The following is a 25,814-nucleotide window of genomic DNA, read 5'->3' on the forward strand; positions in this document are numbered from 1 at the left end:
TGTAAGTTTCAAGATATCCAGAGAATGTGCCCTAATTAGTAAGTAATCTCTTCCTATAGTAAAACTAACTTCCTTAAAATATCTTCCACATGGTGCTCAATGAGGAATGCCATGACCTTCTACCCAAGAGAATCTGAAAATATATGACAATAGTATTTTCCTTTTTTGTTTTGTCTGGCTTTCACTGTCATAGTAACATTTCCATTTAACAGGCTGCAGCTGAAGATGCTAAATGCTACATGACAATACATGACACCAATCCAAAAACAAATAAGTCATTATTGAGAATATGCCTAAAATTGAATAAACTGAACATACAATCCAGATTGTTTATTAATTATTGATAATTTTAAAACCAACACTTATTTAGTAATTGCTTACTTTATTTTAGTATTTTTGATTACTGAAAAAAAAAGAGTAAAGCATAGAAATCTGGACCATGGAACTCAATAAATTCTTACACCTATAATTACCATCCATTTGAAGCACCTTGAAACGTTTCCAATGTCTATTTCGTAGCAATACTGTATACACTCCTGAGGGAGCCAATATTCTCACTTTAAACATCATAGTTTAGTTCCTTCTTGAACTTAAGAAAATTGGAATCACAGTATACATCTTTCACTCAACATAACATCTGTGGGAATGCACTATACTAATCGTTCTTTGAACTAACACTTTAATCAACACGATGTTACTATTTCTGATAATATTTCTTACTTCAAAAATTACCTTTTTGGTATTAAAATAGGCTATTTTCTTTTGATTAGTATTGAAAAGGTACATATTTCTACCCCTTTTCTTCTTACCTATGCCCCCCTTATACATTCCAATTCCAAATTTTTAATTTCATTTGTTTTATGGATTGTCTTATGAAAACTTTTACATTTTTCTCTTTTCCCTTCAAGTTACTGAAGTTAACGATCAATATGTAATAACCTCCATTGTTTTTCTATATGTACTACTGGGGATTGAACCCAGATTAAGACAAGTACTCTACCACTGAGCTAATCCCCAGTCTTCCGATATCCTAATCACTTCTAACACTATTTCTGTACTTATTTATTTTGACACTCAATTCATTTTGTTAGATTCTTTTAGTATGCTTATTTTTTTAAAGGCAATTCATGTCATGGAATAAATTACAGAGGCTCTTTATAGTGTTATCTTCCTTCAACTATTCTTTAGCAAACATGTAGAATAAAAGCAGATCAACCTGGTCCTGTTGATGAATGGAATTAGGCTTTTTTAGGGCTAATCTGCTTCAATTAGTACTTACTAATAGACTGTGCTCTTGAAAGGTATGAGAGAAGAGCAAGAGGGGCTCACTTGACAGAGCTTAAATTCTACCTATTCATGTCCAGCACCAAGCAGATAGTGAAATTTCTCCTTTGTGCTTTCCACTTTATTTTCCTCTACATTTTCTAAAGTTTCTCTAAAGTTTTGCATTGCACTGAGAAGCTAAGAGTTAGCCAAAAATCTGAAGGGTGTTTTGTGCAGATTTGAGGTTGACACCTCAGTGAGGCCTCCTTATTAGCATTTTTCCCTTTGAAGGGCATACTTGAAGATCAGACATGGCTGAGGAAAGAATCTATGAGCTTTATGTTAAGTGAAATAAGCCAAGCTTAAAAAGTAAAGGGTCCATGCTTTCTCTCTTACATGAAAGCTAGAGAGGAAAAAGGAAAAGAGAGGTGGTGGAGTGAAGCTAATGAAAATGAAAGGGAAACAAGAAGAGTAGAGGAAAGAGACCATGGGAAGAGAGGAGGAGAGGGAAAGGAAAAATAATGGAAAACAAGATTGATCAAGTTATTGGAAGATGACTTGGAATCCATAGTTGGCCATGGGTTTCTGAGAGCCACTCGCTTGGCAGGTGCAACCACTGTGAGCATGAGGCTGAGCACCCAGTGCCTGTGCCTATGCTCTGAGAAGCCCCTCACTCGTATGTCCACTGCCCTCAGAAGACCCTTCCACAGGTGCACAAGTCACACTAGCACCACTGGGGGTGCCTTCAAAGGTCTGCTCCACCCTCTTGCCTCCTGCTTCCACTCTGAAAAGTGGGTGTAGGCCACTAGCTCAGAACCCCTTGAAATAGGGTCCCTAATCTGGCATTGCAACAAGACTCCAGCAGGAGAGGCAGCTTTCCAGGGGAGAGTACTCTGTAAATGCAGGTCATAATTTTCAGCTCTCCTATCACTCTTCAACTTGATCACAGAATTCCAAGCTTCCATATGCTTAACCTCCTTCAAATCAAAGTTTCATTTCTAATTGACAAAGTTTCTCCAAAATGAAACTTACCTATGCACATTTAAAATGATTTCACATTTTAAAATTAAGATAAATTATTATGTTAAGAATTGTAATGCTTTCCAATACCCATCTTTTCTTTGTCCTTAATTTTTTCACCTACCTTTAAGTATAATTCATGTTTATCTATAAAATATAAATAGATAGCAAATTATAGTGTTATATCACGTGCATGTAAGAATATGTAACAATAAACCCCATTATTATGTATGATTATGATGCAACAATTTAAAAAATGTGGAAAAAATGTAAAGGAGAAAAAGACTTTCTCAGACAAACAAAAATTGAGATAATTTATTGCCAGTACACCTGTCTTATAAGAAGTATTAAAGGAAATCTGTGGGAGAAGAAAAATGATACAGGTTAGAAACTCACTTTTCAGAATTCATATCTACGTAAAAAGCATCAGAGAAAAAATAAATGAAGTTTATATTAAAAGCTTTTATTTGTCTTATTCTATCTATTTATTTATTTATTTATTTATTTTTGGTATCAAGGATTGAACTCAGGGGCACTCAACCACTGAGTCATATTCCCAGCCCTATTTTGTATTTTATTTAGAGACAGGGTCTCCCTGAGTTGCTTCAGGTCTCACTAAGTTGCTGAGGCTGGCTTTGAACTCGCAATTATCATGCCTCAGCCTCCTGAGCTGCAGGTGTGCACCACCATACCCGGCTTATTTGTCTTATTTTTAGTTCATTTAATAAATCATAAAGTTGTTCAAAATAATAGAAATGATGTATTCAGTTGTGTGTGTGTATAAATGTGTTTGTAGGCTTAAGTTTGCTTATCTATAAGTAAAATTAATGACAGCAGTAATACAAGAGCCAGGACAGTGAAAACAGGGTTACTTGTTATTATGAGAAACCAGTGAGGTGGCATAGTGTTATATGAAAATAACAAAAAAAAAAAAAAAGTTTGGGATATACTTTGTGCAAGGTAAGTGCTCTACAGCTGAGCTACAATTTCAGGCACTTAACAAATTTAAAAGAAGAGATATCATAAAATATCTGCTTTCAAAATTCAATAGAATTAAACAATAAAAAAAACATAACTGGAAAATCTTAAAATTCTTGGAGATTAAGTAACACATGGGTCAAAAAAATCACAAGAAATTTTTTTGAATAAACAACTTGAATTAAATGAAAATGAAAACAATTTATCAATATTTATGGGATATAGTAAAAGCATTCCTTAGAAGGAAATCTATAGCATTGAATGCATATATTAGAAAAGAAGAAAATATAAAATCAGTCACCTACACTTCCATTTTAGGAAACTAGAACGAAAAGAAGAAATTAAATCCAAAGCAAGCATAAAAAATAAAAGTAAAAACAGAAGCCAATGAAATTGAAAAGAGAAAATTAATGAAATCAAAAGCTGGTTGCTTTTCTAAAAAGATCAATAAAAATTGACAAGCCTTTAGCCAGACTAAGAAAAAAACAAAGAGGACATCATTTATTAATATCAGAAGCTTGTGCCTGTAATTCCAGCAACTTGAGAAGCAAAACCAGGACAATCACAGTTTGAGGAAGCCTCAGCAACTTAGCAAGACCCTGTCTCAAAATGAAAAAAGGATTGGGGATATAGCTGAGTAGTAAAGCACCCCAGGTTCAATCCCTTGTACCAAAATAAACAAATGAGTTCTTCATGCCAGAATTGAAAGCAATACATCATTAAAAACCATGAACATTTAAAAGGTTAACAAAGGAATACTATACACAACTCTATGCATACCAATTTAAAATCTACATAAAATGTGCCAATTCCTTAAAAGGCACAAACTGATTACCTTGGGTATAGTGATAACTTCTACATATGACACTAAAGACATATTCTATAAAATGGAAAATTAGTAAGCTGAACCTAACTAAAATTAAAATTTTCTGACCTGTGAAGATATTCAGGAGAATAAGATAAGCCACAAACTTGGGGTAAATATTTGCAAATGACATGTTTGTAAAGGACTCTTACCAAAATATACAGGAAACTCTTACATGTTAATATTAAGAAAACACACCCTATTAAATATGCAACAGATTTAAAGAGACACCTCACCAAAGAAGATATACAAAAAAAAATATGAAAAAAAATGCTCCATATCATATGTCATCAGGGAAATGTAAATTATAACAACATTATAATTCTGCACCTATTAGAATGACAAAATACCAGGAAAATTACAACACCAAATTTTGACAGGGATATAGAGAAATGGGAATGCTCATTCACTGCTAATGAAAATGCAAAATCATACCATCACATCAAGAGACAGTTCAGCAGTTTCTTTAAAAACTGAACACACTCCTACTATACAATCCAGAAACTGCCACTTTGAGTTAAAATTTTTTGAGTACACAAAAACTTGCACAGACATGTTTAATAATAGCTGTATTAATAACTGTCAAAACTTGGAAGCAATCAGGGTATCTTTCAGTAGATAAGTGGACAAATAAACTGTGATAAATCTAAACAATGAAATATTACTTCCACCAAAAAGAAATGAGCTTTAACACTTGCCTAGCATGTGTGAGGTACTGGGTTTGATTCTCAGCACCACATATAAATAAATAAATAAAATAAAGATTCATCAAAAACTAAAAAAGGTTTTTAAAAATAGAAATGAGCTTTAAAATCATGAAAAGACATGGAAGATATCTAATTGCGCAGAGTGAAAAAAGAGAATCTGAAAGTCCACATATTTTAAGACTCTACTATAAGGCATTCTAACTATTTGGTATTCTAACTATACAGCATTCTGGGGGAAAAAAAAAAAAACAAGGAAAAAGATCAGTGATTATCAGTGATGAGGGTGAGTGAAGGATGAACAGGAGTACAGATTTTTAGGTTAGTGAAACTACTCAATGTGATACCATTAGGGGAGACAAATGCATTATGTAGTTGTCAAAACCCATAGAACATAAACAACAAAAGTAAACCCTAAAGTCAACTTGGGACTTTGGGTGATAATTATGTTCTGAGAGAAGTTCAACAATTATAATAAATTTACCACTCCTGTGGAGAACTTTGATCATGAGGGAGGCCATCCAAATGTATGGGCAGAAAGTATATGGGAAATATCTGTACCTTCCACTAAATTTTGATGTGATCCTAAACTACTCTAAAAAATGAAGTCTAGGGCTGAGGATGTGGCTCAAGCAGTAACCCACTAGCCTGGCATGCACGGGGTGCTGGGTTCGATCCTCAGCACCACATAAAATATGTTGTGTCCACCAAAAACTGACAAATATTTTTTAGAAGATTCTCTCTCTCTCTCTCTCTCTCTCTCTCTCTCTCTCTCTCTCTCTCTCTCTCTCTCTCTCTCTCTCTTTAAAAAAAAAAACTGAAGTCTACAGCTGGAGCTGGAGCTCACTGGTGGCAGAACGCTTGCCTACCATGAGTGAGGCACTGGGTTTGATCCTCAGCACCACATGAAAATAAAACAAATAAAGGCATTCTGTCCATCTACAACTACAAAAAAAAATTTTTAAATAAAATCTATCTTTCAAAAGTTGGAAGATAAAAAAAATTGAAATAATAGGAAATAGTGACATTTTAATTTTCTCCATTGAAATTCTCTCCAAATGCAATACTCATTTAGCAGAATATATAGATAGAGGAAATACACAAAATGAAACTACTGCCTCATAGTCACTTCTGCCATAAGTTACTCTTTCCTTTTTTTTAACCAGGGATTGAACCAAGGGATGCTTAACCACAGAATCACATCCTCAGCCCCCCACACACACCCTTTATTTGAGACATGATCTCACTAAGTTGCTTAGGGCTTTGCTAAGTTGCTAAGTTTCACTGGAATTTGCAATCCTCCTGCCTCAGCCTCCTGAGTCACAATGGGGCAGTCAAAGTGCCTGCCCCATTGCAGCCAGGTATAAAATCACTTTCTAAGAATTATCAATCACAGTTACATTGCTTTTACTCCATCATAGATAAAGATATAAGCAGATATTATTTTATTTAATAATCACACATATACATACACAAGGGGAAAAAAGTATACTCCTATTATACCTTTCCTCCTATAATGAGAGGAAGCAAACAATCCAGCAAGTTGAACTCAGCCATGAAAATTGTACAGGTACATTTGAGGAGAGTTACACTTGTATGTCGAGTAGGAATATACTCCTCCAAAGAAGCCACTTCTTCAGGATTCAGTATTGTTTCATTTTCATCCTTAATTTCTAAAATGAAAAATGGAACTTTATTGAAGAATATTTTTAAATAACTAATTTTCTTAAACAATTGAAAATTCGCACGTGTGAGGAACTGAGTTCGATCCTCAGCACCAAATAAAAATATATTGTGTCCAGCTACAATTAAAATTTTTTTTTAAAAAAAAAAGAAAGAATTCATAGATAAAAGAGCAAAACAAGGCTTGATAAGCAAAAAGTCATATATAAAAATAGATAAAGTTTACATCAAAAGCTAGAGAACATCATTTGGCATCAGAGGACTGCAAATAAAGTCACAATGTGAGAGAACTACACATCCATCCAGAGAGGCTAAAATGAAAAAGAGAATACTAAGTGTTGCCAAGCCTGTGAAGCAAAAGTCAGCAAACTTTTTTTGTGAGGAGTCACACAGAACGTATTTTAGTTCTGAGCCATATGTTGTCACATTTACTCAAATCTGTCATTATAACACAAAAGCAGCTGTGGACAATACAAGAACCAAAGGAACATGGCTATACTCCAATAAAATTTTATTTAAGGACACCCAAAATTAAGTTTAATATAATTTTCAAGTAAATCAGAATTAAATTTATTTTTAACCATTTAAAGTATAAAAAAAATTCTGCTCATACCTATATGAAAACTGGCAACAAGTCATAATTTGACAAGTGATAGTGAAAGTCCCACATTGAGCTGGTAAGAGTGTAAAGTGGTTCAACCACTTAAGAACACAGTTTGGAAATCTCTACTAAAGGTGATATATGCAATCATTTGACCTAGTGATTTCACTTTTAGTAGCTCAATAGCAATGTATACATATATTTACCAAATAACATGCACTACAATGATTGTAGCTTCACTATAAAAATAGCCAGAACTAAAAACTAACCAAATACTTATCAACATTAATGTGAATAAATACATTATAATACCCAACAGAAACTTACACAACAAATCTCATAAACATAATGTGGGTTAGCCCAGAGACAAAATAGCACATATTGTGTAATTCCATTTATGAATTCAAAATAAACATAACTAAATTTATTATGTAAGTAAATAAGAATAGTGGTTATTCTTTAAGACAGAATATTTAGTAACAAGAAGATGATTTTTGAACAGATGCTAAGCTTTTATTTCCTGACCAATTTTCTGACCAATTACTTAAATAGATGTGATTAGTATAAAAATTTCATAGTGCTCTATCCTTAAATTTTATATACTTTCCAATAAGTATATATACTTCAGTAAAAAGCTAAGAAAAAAGGAATTCAGCAGAAGTGCTAATAACTTAAATTTTAATATGTATGCACTCAAAAACATATGTATACAAATGTACAGTAAGCTCTCACTTTGCTTAGTTGCTGTGAAAGAATCTATGATGACATATCACACTTATGGTTCAAATATCAATTGCCAATTTATATTAACTGAGCAATTACATAAATTATGAACTTCTAGTTCTTCACAAATCATAGGTAAATAATAGATGAGCATCATGATCAAAAAACAATCACATCATTTCTCTCAATTGTGCAGGCTTAGACAGTACATCTGCTACTGAACTCAGGCTAAGATGGCAAAGCAAGTAGTTGGTTGCCTCATGTGCCACTGATAAACCTACATGACATTTTACAAAAATGAATAATCCAAACAGAAAAAGATAAAAGTACAGAGAACAAAAATTGGTAATACTGGAAGTAAAATTCTAATTGAACATAAATGGAGAAATGGAAGAAATAGGTAACTTTGAAGTATCAACACTGCACCTTTTTTAAAGACTCAAGAGAACTTAGTGAAAACAAACTTATGACATAACAAGGTGATAAAAAGACTGAGGATGTCCCAGACAAAGTGACACAAGGAATATCACTCACTCTCATTAAAGGAAGACATAAACTCTCACAGGTTTTAAAGAACTAAAAGTATATAGGACAAAATGACAGAATCTTATCCAAACTTAGAAAGGAGTTATGACAATTTATCAAGGCTTATGAAATATATTTCATATTGTAAGTTATACCAGAAGACAAACACTAGTCACACAACTCATTAAATTTTTCCCACAAACTTTAAAGTTTATTTTTATAATTCTTTACTATTCCTTTTAGATTTTTCACTTTTCTGTACATTTATAACCAATAATAAGAGTTTTAAATGTTTTAACAACATGTTTTGATTAAAATTAAATACTGTAATGGTGAGCCAACACTGATCACTACTCTATATCACTAGTTCTAAGATAAAAATAAAAGAGTTATTAGTAGAGGCTGGGAAGTGTGGAGGAGAGGGTGGATAAAGCAAAGTTAGACAGCAGGTACAAAAACACAGATACAAGGAATAAGTTCTGATGTTCCACACACAGAGGGATGGCTATAATTTACAATAACCTATTATGTATTTAATGATGATCTAGAAGAAATGAGTTTGAAGTCTTTACACATAAAGAAATGATAAGGAGAGGGAAATACTAAAATAACCCTAATTGTATAAGTACATGCTGTATACATGTGTTAAAATATCATAAGCCAGGGGCTAGGGCTGCAGCTCAATGGTAAAGCCCTTGCCTAGCATGTGTAAGGCACTGGGTTCAATCCTCAGCACCACATAAAATAAATAAAATAAAGTTATTATGTCTATCTACAACTAAAAAAGATTTGGGGAAAATTATATATATATAAAATATATGTGTGTGTGTGTGTATATATATACACACACATACACACACACACACACACACACATACATACATGTACATATATATATACACATATATATCATAAGCCAGATACAGAAAGACAAATACTGCCTGTTCTGATTTTTCACTTTGGTGCATAACCAATCGAATAGAAGAAAGACCACCATAAGAACAAATGGTGCTTGCTGGAGCAACTAGAAATTCAAGAGCAAATAAATAAATTATTTACCTAAAACATACTCCTTCTGAAAAAAAATGAATTCAAAATGGATCAAATTTACATATAAAATGATCAATGTTTTCAAACTAATAATCCAATTAAAAATGGACAAAAGACATGAACAGATATTTTAGTAAGTAAAAAAGAAAAATTGTAATGGCAAATAAGCACATGAGGAGGTGTTCAACAATGAAGAAATGCTACTTAAAACTACAATGAGATTGCAGATTGTTAATTAAAACTACATATCTATCAGAATGGCTAAAATAAAAAGAGTGACAATACCAAATAGTGAAAAGATGTAAAGAAACTGAATCATTCATTCTTTAGTGATGGAAAAGTAAAATGGTACAGCTGCTCCTAAAAAGAATGTGGTAATTTCTTTCAAAAAATTAAATATACAACTACCATATGACCTATAAATTACAGAGGTAGGCATTTATCCCAAAGAAATGAAATCTGATGTTCTCACAAAAACAGGTGCAGAATTACTCCAGCAGCTGTATTTGTAATAGCCCAAGAACAGACTCATTCCAAATATCCTTCAATGATTTTACAAACTTTAGTAAATACATACAATGTAACACTACTCAGGAATACAAAGAAATCACTGCTGATACATGCAACAGTTTAGATAAATCTCCAGAGAATTTTGCTTAGCAAAATAAATCAATCCCAGAGATTTATATACTAACTGATTCCACTTATATAATACTTATGAAACAATAAAATTTCAGAAATGGAACACATTAATAGTTTTAGGGGTTAGGGATAACAGAATAGAGAGGGCCAAGATATAAAGATGAGACCTTTATAGTGTTGGAATTGTTCTTTCTGAATGTGGTCAGGGACAAACCTACATGGCTGATAATATTGTACACAATACACATTCTTTCACATACATACACATACACACACACAACACACACACACACACACACACACACACACACACACATGAGTACAAGTAAAACTAGGAAGATCCTTTTTTTTTTTTTTTTTTTTTTTTTTTTTTAGTTAATGATTGGTGGAGCACTTGCCTAGCATATGTGAGGCCCTGTGTTCAATCCTCAGCACCACATAAAAATAAATAAAATAAAGGTATTGTGTCTACTTTTATTTCAGCCATTTAGCCACTCTTTTTATTTTACCCATTCTAATAGATATAAAGTTTTAATTAACAATCTGCAATCTCATTGTTTTAAGTAGCATTTCTTCATTGACTGATGATGCTGAACACCTCCTCATGTGCTTATTTGCCATTACAATTTTTTCTTCACTCACTAAAATATTTATTTGTTCATGTCTTTTGCCCAATTTTAATTGGATTATTTCTTCTAATAGATTAACTTTGGTAATTACTATTAAAGTAGTAAGTTAATATCTTCCTTACTCGAGACCTTCCAATGATTTTCATCACATTTAGAATAAAATTCAAGGGCACCTTTTAATACTCATCTGTAGACTGAACAGACATTTGTAGAATAAAATCCAAATTCCTTTGACCCCAAGACCTAATAGAGTGATGTCTACCTCTCTGACTTACCAGTATTTATTATGCTCCATCTATGCAGTCTGCTTTTCTCCTTTTATAAGAAGCTAAGATGTCCCTATCTTAAAGTTTACTTAAACTCTCTTTTCTCAGGAAACTGCAAATCTCACTCCCTTACACAGTCATGGGTCAGTTCATATATAAACACTTCAGAAATGACTTTCTTGTTTAGATCCTCTCCTCCTATCTTTAGCTCTTTCCTACTTCTTTTATTTTATTCTCAAAACTCTTACCAATGTCCAAAATAATAGGTTTACTTGTCTACTCTGTCCAATCCATAAGGATATAAGGGCAGAGATTTCATATATCTTATCTGCCACACTATCCTAGTACACAGAATAAAGTCTGGCATAATATAGGTATTCAGGTAAGGTACAATCCACAAAGGCATGAACATGTCAAACATCCTGCACTAGGCACTATGCTAAGTGCACTATCACATTTAGTGCTCACAAAAATATTTGGATCTACATCCAATTATTTTTCATTATTTAGTATAACAGTAAGGTAGCTGTGTAAAAACTAAAATAGAAGTTTCAACAAAAAAACACAAGCTTATTTCTTTTTACTCAACAACTAGAGTCTAAAGGACATGGTGATACCACAGTACTGAGGACCTAGGTTCTTTTTACCTTGCTGCTCTGTCATTCTTAGCCCTGCAGCTTTCAGCTCAGAGTGTAGGATGGCAGCTCCAATTCCTGCCATTATATTTATTTTCCAAAAGAAAGAAAGGGAGAAGGAAAAACGGTATTCTTTCCCATTTAAAGTCAGAACCCAAAAATCCAAACATATGAAGTTCATTTCCAGTTGTAGTAGCCAGAACATGGTCAAATGAGTATACCTGGAATGTAAAATCTTTATTTCCATTTCAGAAATTTCTATTATAAAAATAAAAGAAAAATAGATATTGGAAAGACAATTAGTCTCCTCTATCATAGTAACTGAACACAGTACAGAGATAAAGAAATGGTAGACCAGAAACATTAATTAAATTTTCTAAGGTCAATAAGAAGTAGGGTTCAGATTTCAAGTCAGTCTAACTCTTAAGCAAAATTCTTAACTACTATTCTAGATTCCTTCATTATGATATTCTGTTCTACTCTACTCAAGACCTTTATTCCATTAACAAAGAATTCGTCTTTTTATGAAACTGATAACTATACATTTGTACCATGTTCAAAAAAAATTAATAATATAAAAAAATCTCTTTCTACTAGTAGTACCAACACTTTCTTCAATGTTAAATATGTATTTTTAGAGGACATCTTCATATCTGGCTCTTAGAATCCATTAGTGTGGGGGAAAAAAGGTCATAATTAACAAGTACACACTCAAAAGAAAATGACAATTAAATACTGGCAAATTAAGTACTAATGCAAATGAATTCCAATTTTTACCTCTCCTAGAACTTGCACTCATAAGTTCATTCTCTAAACTGACAGAATACATAAAAGTCCTTGCTGACAGACAAAATGTAGTAAAGATGGAAAATTAGCAAATAGGACAAAATGGAGTATATAATCATTCAAACCAACTAAAACAGATTCAGAATTAAGCCAAAAACAAACCTGGTTTTAGCCTGCTATATGGTTCATATTCATGTTCCAAGGCACAAACAATCATTTTCAAAATCCTATGTACTGCACTGCTATCCAAACGAAAATCAAGGGGACCTACAACAAGGGTTTTAGTAGACTTCTCTTGAACTGTTCCCAAATCTTCATTTTTCCCAGTAGAAAAGTCTTGTTGATTTGCAGAACCTATAAGAAGTTTAATTTTACATTAGTATTTTAAGCATCAATTAGGTATACCAAGTATATATTTTAATATCTCACTTTTATCTTTTTAGCTTCTAATAACTAAATGCCTACAAAGCAATTCTCATCAGCTAGATACAGAGAGCCCACATTATTTATCTTTATGTCCGTACAGATTCCCGTTATCTAATGCTACAAGCACTACAAAATCAAAATGGTCATTCTTAGAAAATGTTCTGTAAAACCTAAAGATCTTAGATCCATTGTTTTTTATCTAGAGAAACTTTGAAGGAAATTTCACTTTACTACAATTTATCTTCAAGTTTCATAGAAAATTAGTTTAAAAATATATGTGCACAAGGACTTTGAGGGTTATCTAATGACCATCAAAATGAACATTGTTACCTGTTTTGAAATATGCCAGAATAAAACTATTATGACTTTGCTCTATGATACAGTCCTATATCCCTAGATCCTTCATCGCCCATATACTGAAGAGGAACAAAAGCTTTTCTAAAGAAATCTTGGTTCTAGCAACAGACATTTTTTATTATCTAATACAAATTCTTATTAGAATATACAAATTCTAATATATATTAGAAATAATATATTAAAAATATATAGGAATATATAGGGGCCAGGGTTGTGGCTCAGCGGTAGAACACTCATCTAGCACATGCAAGGCACTGGGTTCAATCCTCAGCACCACAAAAAATATATAAATAAATTAACGTATAAAAAATAATATACAAACCCATTATTACATGTGACAATATAAAATATTTTTTAAATCTTAAGCCGTTTTGTTTATTCAAACAAAGAGGAAAATAAGACTTTCCAGCATTAATAAAATTTTAGAATCTAGAAAGACCTAATAAAATACAAAAAGTCTGTATCTGTACCTTCTAATAACTTTACAAAAATATACAAGGGAGTATAGTTAATATTTAGTGTCAGTAGCATGAACAAAATTAAATGTATTATTTATATACTTATTAAGATGACTCAGTAGGCATAAATTTTTTAAGGTGACTATGTAATACAAATACAAAATCCATACATAGACTTACATGTCAATTAAAACATACAAAGTTCATCTGACACATATTTCTGACATGCATAATTAACATTGACTCACAGAAGATATGCATAATTAATATTGATGCATAGAAGTTAGGTATAAATAACACTATTCAGATCTCCCATAAATGGTTATGGGAATTAAATAAACTAACACATGTAAGACACTTAGAACTCTGCATTTAAATCCAATAAATATTAATTATTATAAGCATCATCATCCACACATAAGTGAATACAGATTCACAATAAGAAATATGAACATTTAAACATAGCTACATAAAAGCAAGGAAATAAAAAATAAAAAGATTACTGAGCAAAGAAATATGAACACATATTTAAAGTACATTGATAATCACAAGTGAACAGTGGTATTTTGTTATTTTCTTTAAAAAAAAAAAAAAGTTCAGCTGCAAAATAAAGAGATGTTGCCAGGCACAGTGGTGCACACCTATAATCTCAGTGAGTTCAAAGCTAAACTCAGCAAAAGCAAGGCAATAAGCAATTCAGTGAGACCCTGTCTCTAAATAAAATACAAAATAGGGCTAGGAATGTGGCTCAGTGGTCAAGTGCTTCTGAGCACAATCCTGGGTGTACACACACACACACACACACACACACACAAAAATGATGATTCAAGACAGATTTCAGAGATGAAAAATGACACTCCATCCCCTCCCCCCCAATAAAAGGCAATGGCTTTAATGCTGAAAAAGAAATCATGATTATAACCAGAGTTCTGGTTTGAGCAACTAAAAGATAATGGTAAAATTTTCAAAGAAAAGGTGACTGAAAATAAAGAAGGGATACAGGTAGTAGGTGGTCATGGGGATGTCAACAATTCAATTTTTTACATACTCAGTTTTGAGATATTTGTGAGACACAAAAGTGAAAATACCAAGGATACATTGGATATTTAATTCTGAAACCTTTAAGAAGTCTATACTAGGCCTGACCCTTGCTCTTCCGCGCTGCAGATGGTGCTTCCAGGGAGAGCCATGGCTACTTTCTGCTTGGCCCTCATCCAGCTTCAAGTTTCTTCCATCAAATCAGATAATGTCATTCGAGCTTGTAGCCTTGTCAGGGAGGCAGCAAAGCAAGGAGCCAAAATAGTTTCTCTGACAGAATGCTTTAATTCTCCATATGGCACAAAATATTTTCCTGAATATGCGGAGAAAATTCCTGGTGAATGCACACAGAAGCTTTCTGAAGTAGCAAAGGAGTGCAGCATATATCTCATTGGAGGCTCCATCCCTGAAGAGGATGCTGGGAAGTTATATAACACCTGTGCTGTCTTTGGGCCTGATGGAACTTTACTAGTAAAGCACAGAAAAATCCATCTGTTTGACATTGATGTTCCTGGAAAAATTACATTTCAAGAATCTAAAACATTGAGTCCTGGTGATAATTTCTCTACATTTGATACTCCTTATTGCAGAGTGGGCCTGGGCATCTGCTATGACATCCGCTTTGCAGAACTTGCACAAGTGTATGCACAGAGAGGTTGCCAGCTGTTGGTGTATCCTGGGGCTTTCAATTTGACCACTGGACCAGCCCACTGGGAATTGCTTCAGCGAGGCCGGGCTGTTGATAATCAGATATCTGTGGCTACAGCCTCTCCTGCCCGGGATGATAACGCCTCCTATGTTGCCTGGGGACACAGCACTGTTGTGAACCCTTGGGGGGAGGTCCTAGCCAAAGCTGGCACTGAAGAAATGATCCTGTATTCAGACATAGACCTGAAGAAGTTGGCTGAAATACGCCAGCAAATCCCCATTTTTAAACAGAAGCGATCAGACCTCTATGCAGTGGGGACCAAAAAGCCCTAAAGTTTGTTTCCAACATCTCACAAAACAGGAAGATACAAATGTTTCTGTAGCGTAGCTTCTGTTGATTCCTGTTTTGTAGGGGTGCTGAAGATTGAACCAAGACTCACGCATACTACCACTGAGCTACATGCATAGGCTCCCATTGAATTCTTTAATGGTTTTTTAAATAAATTTCAGCCTTTTCCTCCTGGGAGAGCTGTCTGTTGAGATGATGAAGCCATCTTGAATAGTTAGAAAGAACACAGACTGGCATCAAAGAGCAGAAAGCGGGGGCCATGAAGATTCTTTCCTTAAGATACCGAAGAGCAGATTAAAAAGTATCTTGGTATCCTGTTGGTTGATGTACCTAATACAAACCTTTTTGTATATTAAGCCTCTTATCCCACCTGCTTGAGTTGGTCTGCTGCTATTCGTCTTCAAAAGTATATTAGTTATTGTTAGTCCCTGCATAGCTGTGGGAAGCAAGATGATGGATCCTTGGTGTTTGCCAGAGGACATGGCAACCTTTTCTTTCCTAGCAGTTTTTGGGCTCTTTAAATTCAAGAAAGAGCTAATGACTTAACACTAGGCCTTCCTGATCTTGGAGGAAAGGCCAGGTCAACAGTGAGCCTCTCGGGAAAATGGCATTGGTGAAAGCAACTCAGTGTGTCTGCAGAAGATTTTTCTGATAGGGTTGAGTGTCTGAAAATATCATCTTTTTCTGCTTTTCAGTTTGCTTTTTTCCCTAGTAATACTTTATAGCTCCATAGATAAAAAACTTCTGAACCACTTTTGGTCTCAGAATCTTCTTGGACTAATGTGTTTTTATTTATGTGTAAAAGTTGGCTCATGTGACCTGGTACAATACTGCTCTATCACACTGCTGGTTTTACATGATATTTACCATACTAGTAAATAAAGTAAAAATTTTAAACAAAAAAAAAAAAGAAGTCTATACTAGAAATCCAGATATGTGCATCAACAACATAAAGCACTTCAATGCAAGAAAAGAATGAGATTACTTCAACAGAAAGTTCAGGGGTAAAAAAACGAATCCAGGGACTGACTGATGAAAACAACATTCAGAAAACATTACAAAAAGGAGAAAGCAGAAAATTACTACTCTATCGTCTCTCCTCATTAGATAAAATTTACATCAAGATCAACTCTGTGGTGAGGTCTTCAATCCCTCAAACAAAAGCTGTCAATTTCTTACTTGGACCGCTCTTACCTATTTATATGACTATTCTTAACAAATAATATAATGACCATTAATTTAAATGCCTAATTCTGCACTACTTGTTGGCTTTTTAAGAAACATTTTGATCTATTTATCCACAGTACCTATCACCTAACATATATTATGCTGGATCTTAGTTAAAAGGCTAAGATACAATAACTTAACACAAACAGATAATTTTAATACAATAATGTGAAAAAATAAAAAGAGACCCTATTTTTCAATATAAAAAAGACCAAAATCATAATAAGCACATCATATGAGCACATAAAATATCAAATGGTGAAATATTTTAAAACATCATTGACTTCCTATAGCAAAATAATAACTACATAACAAAATGATAAACTTATGGGTTTTTCAACTGGAATAATTTGTTTCTACTTTTTTTTGCTTTGAAACAAATCCTCTTTTTAATAAAAATACCTATATAATCTTCAAAATTAATTCAGTTCAGAAAATAAACTGTTTCTTTTGGACAAGTTAATGCAATATAAAATCTAATGCTTAAATTTTTAATATTTAGTACATATATGAGAACCATCAGTAATATAAAATGTCTTTTCAATCAGCTGTACAAAAAAAAAGGACAAAATGCCAAGATTCCAAGAAAATTCTAGCATAACATTAAAATTAAACCATTCCCCAAAGTACCAGAATATAAATATAGCATAACAGAATACAACCAGTTAAATGCCAATTGACTCTAAAGATGCCTTTGTTTCTATTGACCAACTTTGTTTCTATTGCCCAAAGAAAAGCAAACATAAAGAAAAGAAGCCAATACCTTTGCCACTGGTGCTCTCCATTGTGTACAGGTAATCCATGTAAAAAGCCCCAAACCTTTGCATTCCAGCTATCTCAGTATATGTCTCCTACAAACAAAGCAATGCAAACATTGTATAGAAGAAAGTTGAGTTTAGAACCTGATAGTCAGATATATATCCTTACATAGATTATATCAACTCAAATGATTATCTAAACAAAAGAACAGATTGGTACCCAAAGAATTCACTTCTGAGAAAGAAAATGTTTTCTCTACTGCAGACCACACAAAAGGACTTTCATAATTCTACAGATATTTTGGCCACTTTATCAACAATTTCTAGTTACTGAGTACCTATAATGGAATAGATATCATATTCTTGACCTTTATCACTATCACAAAACTGCCTAATAATATATACTCTCAAATGGGTCTTAAAACATTTTAAAGACTAAAGATATACTAAAATATTCTAAATGAATGTTAATTGTGCATGTCAACATTAAATTCTTTACTATTAACTATGAAAATAAATCTTTTTAAAAATTTTTTTTAGTTGGAGATAAACAAAACGCCTTTATTTTATTTATTTATTTATTTATTTGTTTGTTTGTTTGTTTGTTTAATGTGGTGCTGAGGCTCAAACTCGGTGCTTCACACATGCTAGGAAAGCACTCTACCACTGAGCCATAACCCCTGCCAAAAATAAATCTTAATGAAAAAAATATAAATTATTTATTATGTTAATCTTCAGGTAACTTTTTTGAACTTTAAAATTTGTTTTATAAATTAATATTCCACAAACATTTTCACATACTCTTACATAGTACTAAAATGTATACATAGTGAAAAGGGAAATTCATTTCTTCTCATCAACCTCACATGCTAGAGGTAACAAAAATTAATAAAGAAAATTCTATACATTTCCTCCAGGACTATTTCAGCAGTACATGAACAAATAAATTATGGTTATTATTACATAAAACTAAACATCTCTGTGCATTCCTTAAGCCTATCTAGATGTAGAAGCTGGGCAAAAACATTCTAAATGTTTCAGTAAATGAATTTGCATTCAGAAGATATTATCTGAGAAGAAATATGGCAAACACAAGTATTCACACAGAGTGTCCACCCAATCAACAACACAGAATTTGGCTCAAATATACTGTCTAACCTTATGATGAGCTGCATCCAAGATAAATTCTGCACGAGTACCATTATTTTCTGGGCTTCGATAATCAAACAATGAATTTGTAAGGTATGTCAAACCCTTTGTGCTTAAATTTTCACCACAAATGAAGAAACTGGCTTCCTGAAAACAAATGTAAAATTTCTTAACAGGAGGAAAAAATCATTAAACTGTTAAAGAAAATAAAACCTTAACTTTATAACATCCATTCAGTATTATTAATATTTGAGGAATAAGATAAGGAATGCTGTCTCCACTTTCCTCATCATCTATTTTTGGCAAAGAACATTTTTACAAAACAAATAGGAACTCTAAGTAGCTGCCACAAAAAGAAAGAAGAAATATTTATGAATTGGAAATATTTAGAACTCATATCCAGGTGTTAAGTGCTACCAACTTTTTAAATTCCCCTGTGTTCTATAATTTCTTGCAGGGGAAATGTACAGGAAAACGGTAAAGCTTCTCTCTCAAGCCAATGATATATGCAGTCTAGCAAATTTTATAAGGTTAAAAACTTCATTGTCCCTGCATCAAATTCAAAAAAGGATGGAGAAAAGGAAATTTTAACTTACAGTTTCACTTCTATTCATATTTTCTTCAAAATCTTTAACACCCATAATTCCTTTAAGACACATGGCTCTGCAGCCCACAAACCCAATCTGGCAGTCAAAGAAAGGATCTCCCATCATAAGGGCCTATAAGAGGAAGGGAAACATTAGAATTAAAAAACACATTCAATGAAAATATTACATGCTGTCTTCATAAAATTTCTAAATTAGCTAGACATCTTTAGACACCCAAATGTATTCTCCTTAGATCATAAACTGTACGAAAGTAAGAAACATTTATGTTATGTTTTTTCTGTACTCTCAATCCTCTGTATCATCAATGATTTATACTTCATGACTGATAATATGCACATGCACATCCACACATACATATAGATAAACAAAGAAATAAACTAAATGAAGGAATAAATTCATGTTGCATATTAAAGTATTTGTTAAAATAATTATTCTGGGCTGGGGCTGTATCTCAGTTAACAGAACGCTTGCCTAGTATGCATGAGGCACTGGGTTCGATCCTCAGCACCACATAAAAACACACAAATGAAATAAAGGCATTCTGTCTATCTACAACTACAAAAAAGAAATCTAGAAAAAAAAAGAAATAATTATTCCAACCAATACTAATGAATACTAAAACAGAAATATACAACTATGTATAATATTTTAAATATACTACTATTATTAACTATCATTAACTTGTTAACTGTAAATATTAACTTTAAAAACATTCAAAGATTTTTTTAAAATATATTCAGTATTGAGAGATTACCTCAATGGTAGTTCCTTCTTGTTCCCAACACAATACTTCCTTAGATTTTACTTTCTGTGGGCTATAGTAACTACTCTCAGCTTGCATTTCAGTGAGCTAAAAAGTAAGAATATTAAGTAAATCAAAACAAGTATTTAATGGTAATATGCTGTCATTATTATGATGACCTGATGAAAACATGGCCAATTTTAGATTCAGGAAACTTAATTATTAAGCAGGAAAACAGGTGCTGCAAAAACAGCTGTAACACATTACTCATGGAATTAAAATTAAGTATACTAGTCTAAACTTATTTACCATTTTTTTAAAACTCTTTCTTAATACTGCTTTAAAAAGTTAAAGCTATGAGAAATAACAGTCTCACTTATAAAACAATTCATATATCCTGCCAAAATTTACATATTATAAACTTAATTCATTTATTTTCACTAATATATTCAGCCATGTTTAATTTCAATCATTTCTAAATTTTCACACTATTTGTAATTTTTTAAAAAAGAAGAAAAAGCTATAAAAAGAAAAAAGAAAGCTATGAAGAAACAAATAAGTCAACAAAACTTTCTGGTTCCCATGAGGAAGGTAGGATCCTGGTACTCTCTATCAGTCTCATACTATATCTCATAGACTCATTCAGTTATTCAACAAATACTTTTTGAGTGGCCTCGTAGATAACAAGAACTAAATGAAATGCTGACAAAAGCAAAAAATTGGTTTACAAAAGTATGACCTATATTATCAAAATTAGATCATTTAAGTCATTTTTAAAATTTTTCTCTAAATAGAATGTGGTATCCCAGTATGATCATGGTATGGAAAAAAGAACACTATAAAACTCAGTTAAAGTCTTCAATTTAATAGTCATGCAACAACTTTGGTGTCTTAGTTTTGACAAATACACTGTGATAGCCTAACATGGCACAACAATAGGAGAAACTGGGTAAGCAATGTAAGTGAACTCTGTCCCATTTTTGCAACTTTTCCATATCTAAAACTACAAAATAAAAAATCAATTTTTAAAAAATTAAGATTCTGCCTGGGTTTGAAGAAGATTTTTAGTTACCATTATTCCCATTAAAAGGATTACATAGTATTCTTCAAATTTTAACACAAAGTCAAAGATCATATTTTAAAAAAACTATTTAAGTAAATAAAACTTATTTAATTAAAAGATTACAATTTTAAGTCTAACTATGTTTATTGAAAACCAATTAATTATTCTCATTTTTATAAGAAAGTTTTTATGTACTATATTTTTCAAGTAAGTCCTTAATTCCTGGATATTCCTACTACTGGTATATTCAATGCTATTTTAAAGTACAATTCTGTAAGCTAAAACGCTTAAATAAAATTGAATTTTTTAAACTTGATCACCCTTCAGCTGTCTACAATTACTGCAGAGAAAAAAGCAATTAATTGATTAAAAGGACTCAAACATTATAAGAACAATTTTAAACATTATTAGAAAAATGCTACATTTAATTTGGCATGATTTTTGTTGGACTGATATCAACTGTTCAAAATGCTAATGCAGAAACATGACCTTATTTTCTGACCAAAATATGAACCACAAATTAATTCCATACATTCTTCAAATCCAAGCTGATCCATGAATTCTAATGTTTTCCTTCAAAATATCTATATATTTTCCTTAAAGAAATCTTTGAGAAACAAATATTTTAAAATTTTAAAAAAGATATATTTAATAACAAATACTGCCCCAAAAAAATCCATAAAAGTTTTGTATATAAATGCTGATTCTGACTCAGCTGAAAAAAAATTATTTTCAATAATAGAAATATACCGGAATAATTTCAAATTTAACAGTAAACAGGCAAAACTCTCCAGAAAAGATTGCACTTAAAGATCTGGACTTCCCTAGCAAAGTCATATTAAAAATAAACCATGCTGGACTCCTAAAACCAAAAACTTTTAAAACTTCAGGTCTACAAGTAGCATTAAAGTTTATCAGAAATGGATGTAATCTAGAAATACAGATGGCAGAATACGCTGATGAACTGGATGTAGTAGAAGAAAAAAAGATATAATTGCTGAAGTCTAAGCAAGTCAGTGAATAATGTTGCAATTCAATGAAATGTAAAACAGTAAGGGGAAATCAGGAATAAAGGAAAAAAATCAAGTGTTCTGTTTTTGACTGGAATTAATGACCATTAGATATGCAAGTGATGACAAAATAGTTCAAAAATAATACAAAATAGGGAACTAAATTCTAAAGCTCAAAGTAAAGACTGGAGGCAAAAATCTGGCACTCTGTCAGCATCTACATATGATCAAATTATACCACCTTAAGAACCAAATACAATAAGGCTAAAGACCAAGTCCCATATGCCAATATTTTAAAGTCAGACCAAAGAGAAGCAGCAAGAAAGAAGATTTAAAAAGTACATGGTAAACAAAGAAAGCCCCAGGGGGGAAAAAAATTAAAGAGGAGCCAGACAAAGCAGTATAGGCCTATAATCCCAGGAACTCAAGAGGCTAAGGCAGGAGGATCACAAATTCAAAGCCAGCCTTGGCAACTTAGTGAGGCCCTAAGCAATGCAGTGAGACCCTGTCCCCCAAAATAAAATAAAATAAAATAAAATAAAAAGGTAGGAGGATGTGGCTCAGTGGTTTAAGTGCCCCTGGATTCAACTGGAAGGAAGAAAGTTAGGTAGGCTTGTTGGAAAGAAGAAAGACTGGTTCATTCAAACAGAAAGACCCTACCTGGAGAAATTCTTAACATATATATACACGTGCTAAAACATATGTAACACAGTGTTATTAACAGCAGCATTTTAAAACATACAGCAAAAATATTAAACAAGTGGTATGACTCTCCACCCTTCCTTGTTGCAGTCAAAGCAATTTCCAAGTTATTCTATTTATTCTATGAAGATTTTGGTTTGGATTCTCTCTCACATTACTTTATCATTGTCATGATTCCTGGTGATTTCAATATTCACGGAGAGGGTCATCTTAAATTCTGATCTCTCAGTTTCTTTACCTCCACTCCTACAAAGATCTTGTCCTCTACCTTACCTTCATCATTCATTCACCTTTACTCAAGTAGTGGAATATGACCAGAGAAAAGCACAACCACAATGACTGGTGCCTCTACAAATTCATGATCATCACAAATCCTTGCTTCAATATCCCTTTCACAATAAAAACCTTTCCTGATCATTCAATTTTAAGTTACATAATCCTCTTTCTTTTCTATTCTTCTTCCCTGGTTTTTCTTTGTAACTCTTACCATCAATAGACAAACTATGTATTTTATTTACCAGTTTATAACAATAACAAGTTTTAAGAGGCAAGGGTTTACATCTATTCACTACTTGGCCCTACAGACAAAACAGTGCCTGAAACAAAGCTGGCAGTAATAAATATTTATTGCATGAATTAATATATTGTTCAGGGATAATACATGTATGGTAACTGTATTATAAAAAGTAAGAAAACAAATAACCTGAAACTCAGGTTAGGTTATATTTGGTAGATATTTTAGCACATATATATGTGTTAGTTTCTCCAGGTAGGGACTTTGTATTTGAATGAACCAATCTTCCTTCTTTCCAACAAGTCTTCCTTCCTTCAAATTAAACCCAGGGGCACAAAAGAAGGCAAAATATGACCAAAGAACAATAAAAGATAGCAAAAGTATAAGAACTTTATATTTTATAAATAAACGGGTATTCATTTTACTGCTCTTTATGAACTTCATCATTATATACTATTATGAATATATAGTTTTACTCACATTTTTAATGGAAGAAATGGTCAAGGTATGTTAAATGTTGCTAGAAATTGAGTTAGAAGATAAATTTAAGAAATTGAGACTGTCTTAAAAAGTGAAAAGCAAAAAGAGAAACTGTATATAAATAGCCCTGCAAAGAAATTTTGTAATAAAATGCCAGCAAGAGGGCTGGCTCAGAGGTAGAGAGCTTGCCTAGCATGTGTGAGGCATTGGATTCAATCCTCAGCACCACATAAAATAAAAAATATATTAAAAAAAAAAACTATCGGCAAGAATGTGAAGAAAGCTGGCACAGTGGCACACACCTTTAATCTCAGTGGCTCAGGAAGCTGAGGCAGGAAGGATCTTATATTCAAAGCCAGCCTTAGCAACACATGAGGTCCTGCCTCAAAATAAAAATTAAAAACATGCTGAGGATGTTGCTCAGTGGTTAAGTGCCCAAAGATAGGCCAACTGACACCCTTCTCCAATGGCAGGTAAAATTCCTATGCTATGCAATAGGGTAGAGACTTCCATGATAGAGCACAGCTCAAACACCCCAAAGAGGACCTGTCCATACAGGTCTCATGGTCACAGACAGCTACCAAGCATTTAGACAAGAGCCACTACCCATAATCACCAACACAGCAAAACAGGTACTTGCAATCCACAGCAGCCAGCAACAGCCCTGATCCTTGCACCCCTGCACCCAACAGAAACAACCAGTAGATGTCATGGCCATTGAAAATGCATATTTGGGCATTTGAGCTAACAAACAAGAGCAGCTGGCTCCAGAACCACACCAATCAGAACAGAAGATCCTGTGTCCCAGAAAGGTATTGTACCACTCAGAGGGTACATAACCAGGAATCTGAAAGCTACCAGTAGACACCAAGCTCATTCAGTCTTGGGGGCTCATGCTAGGCATTTCCTGGAGGTAACTACTCATGCATATGCAACACAGTACTGTCCCACAGACACAAGCCACTTCTGAATGTGTCCAGATACAAGCCCACTGATCTGCACACACACCAGAGGGGTACAGCAGCACTACACCTCCCAAGGGCCACCCAGCACCACATCAGCTAGCACCTGTCTTTTACTGCTTTGAAAAATACACAGGGAGCCCACACCAGATTTTATAGCTCTGGGTTCGTATAACTTCTCTTCAGGAAGATACAAAAACCTGTGTCCCTAACAGGGAGAAACCTGGCTGCTAAGTAACAAAAAATCAGGGACTATCTCCTCTGAACCACCAGGAAGCTAGTAGGTGCCTGAACACAACAAAGAATGGAGGGGGATTTCTAAAACGTAGATAACTATCTTTCGATCACTATCTCCACACCCAAAGAAACTTGGAGGCAAAGTCAAAAGCCCTAGGCATCCACTGAAAGTTCCAATCCTGATAAAATCAAATCAGGAAGACCTAATAAGAAATCTCATCACCTCAAAAAAGCTCAACATGGAATATCATAAATATTTCAAATGTCAGTTTTGGTCAGGCAGAAATTATTTTTCATATTGAATCTACAGGGTTTCCCTAATTATTCAATATTATAGTCCTAAATCCAATTAAGTATATTTCCTCAAATGTTTTAAAGCTTTAAATGGAATCATTTTATCTTTCTTCTGCTAGCTCAGTTTTATAAGTGCTCTGTTATGGTTTGGATATGAGATCTCCTCCAAAAGCACCCGTGCTAATGCAGGATTATTCAGAAGTCAAATGATTGTGAAAGGTGTAACCCAATCAGTCCAACCTAGTATGAAAGGATTGACTGGGTGATCACTGTAGGCAGGTAAGGCATAGACACAGGAAGTGGGACACTGCGGATTGTGCCCTAAAAGAATTATTCTTCCCTTCACCCTCGCCCTCCCTGGCCCTCGCCCGCCCTCGTGGGTGCCATGAAAGGAGCAGCATTCCTCCACACCCTTTTGTAAT

General features: G+C 33.2%; 1 protein-coding gene and 1 pseudogene across 1 annotated transcript in view; one reads left to right on the forward strand and one right to left on the reverse strand.

Moving 5' to 3' along the window:
* Positions 1-25,814, reverse strand: part of Vps13b (vacuolar protein sorting 13 homolog B) — a 720,349-nt gene that overhangs the window by 627,503 nt on the left and 67,032 nt on the right. The window contains exons 9-14 of the mRNA XM_077801386.1: positions 20,143-20,238; positions 19,377-19,499; positions 18,790-18,927; positions 17,637-17,724; positions 12,533-12,724; positions 6,334-6,503 (exon numbers count right to left, since the gene is read on the reverse strand). Coding sequence (XP_077657512.1) covers positions 6,334-6,503; positions 12,533-12,724; positions 17,637-17,724; positions 18,790-18,927; positions 19,377-19,499; positions 20,143-20,238 — 807 coding nt within the window. The remainder of the gene's footprint in view (positions 1-6,333; positions 6,504-12,532; positions 12,725-17,636; positions 17,725-18,789; positions 18,928-19,376; positions 19,500-20,142; positions 20,239-25,814) is intronic.
* LOC113178908 (omega-amidase NIT2 pseudogene) lies at positions 14,764-15,920 on the forward strand (annotated as a pseudogene).

The sequence above is a fragment of the Urocitellus parryii genome, chromosome 7 (assembly GCF_045843805.1).
Source record: "Urocitellus parryii isolate mUroPar1 chromosome 7, mUroPar1.hap1, whole genome shotgun sequence".
Classification (NCBI taxonomy): domain Eukaryota; kingdom Metazoa; phylum Chordata; class Mammalia; order Rodentia; family Sciuridae; genus Urocitellus; species Urocitellus parryii.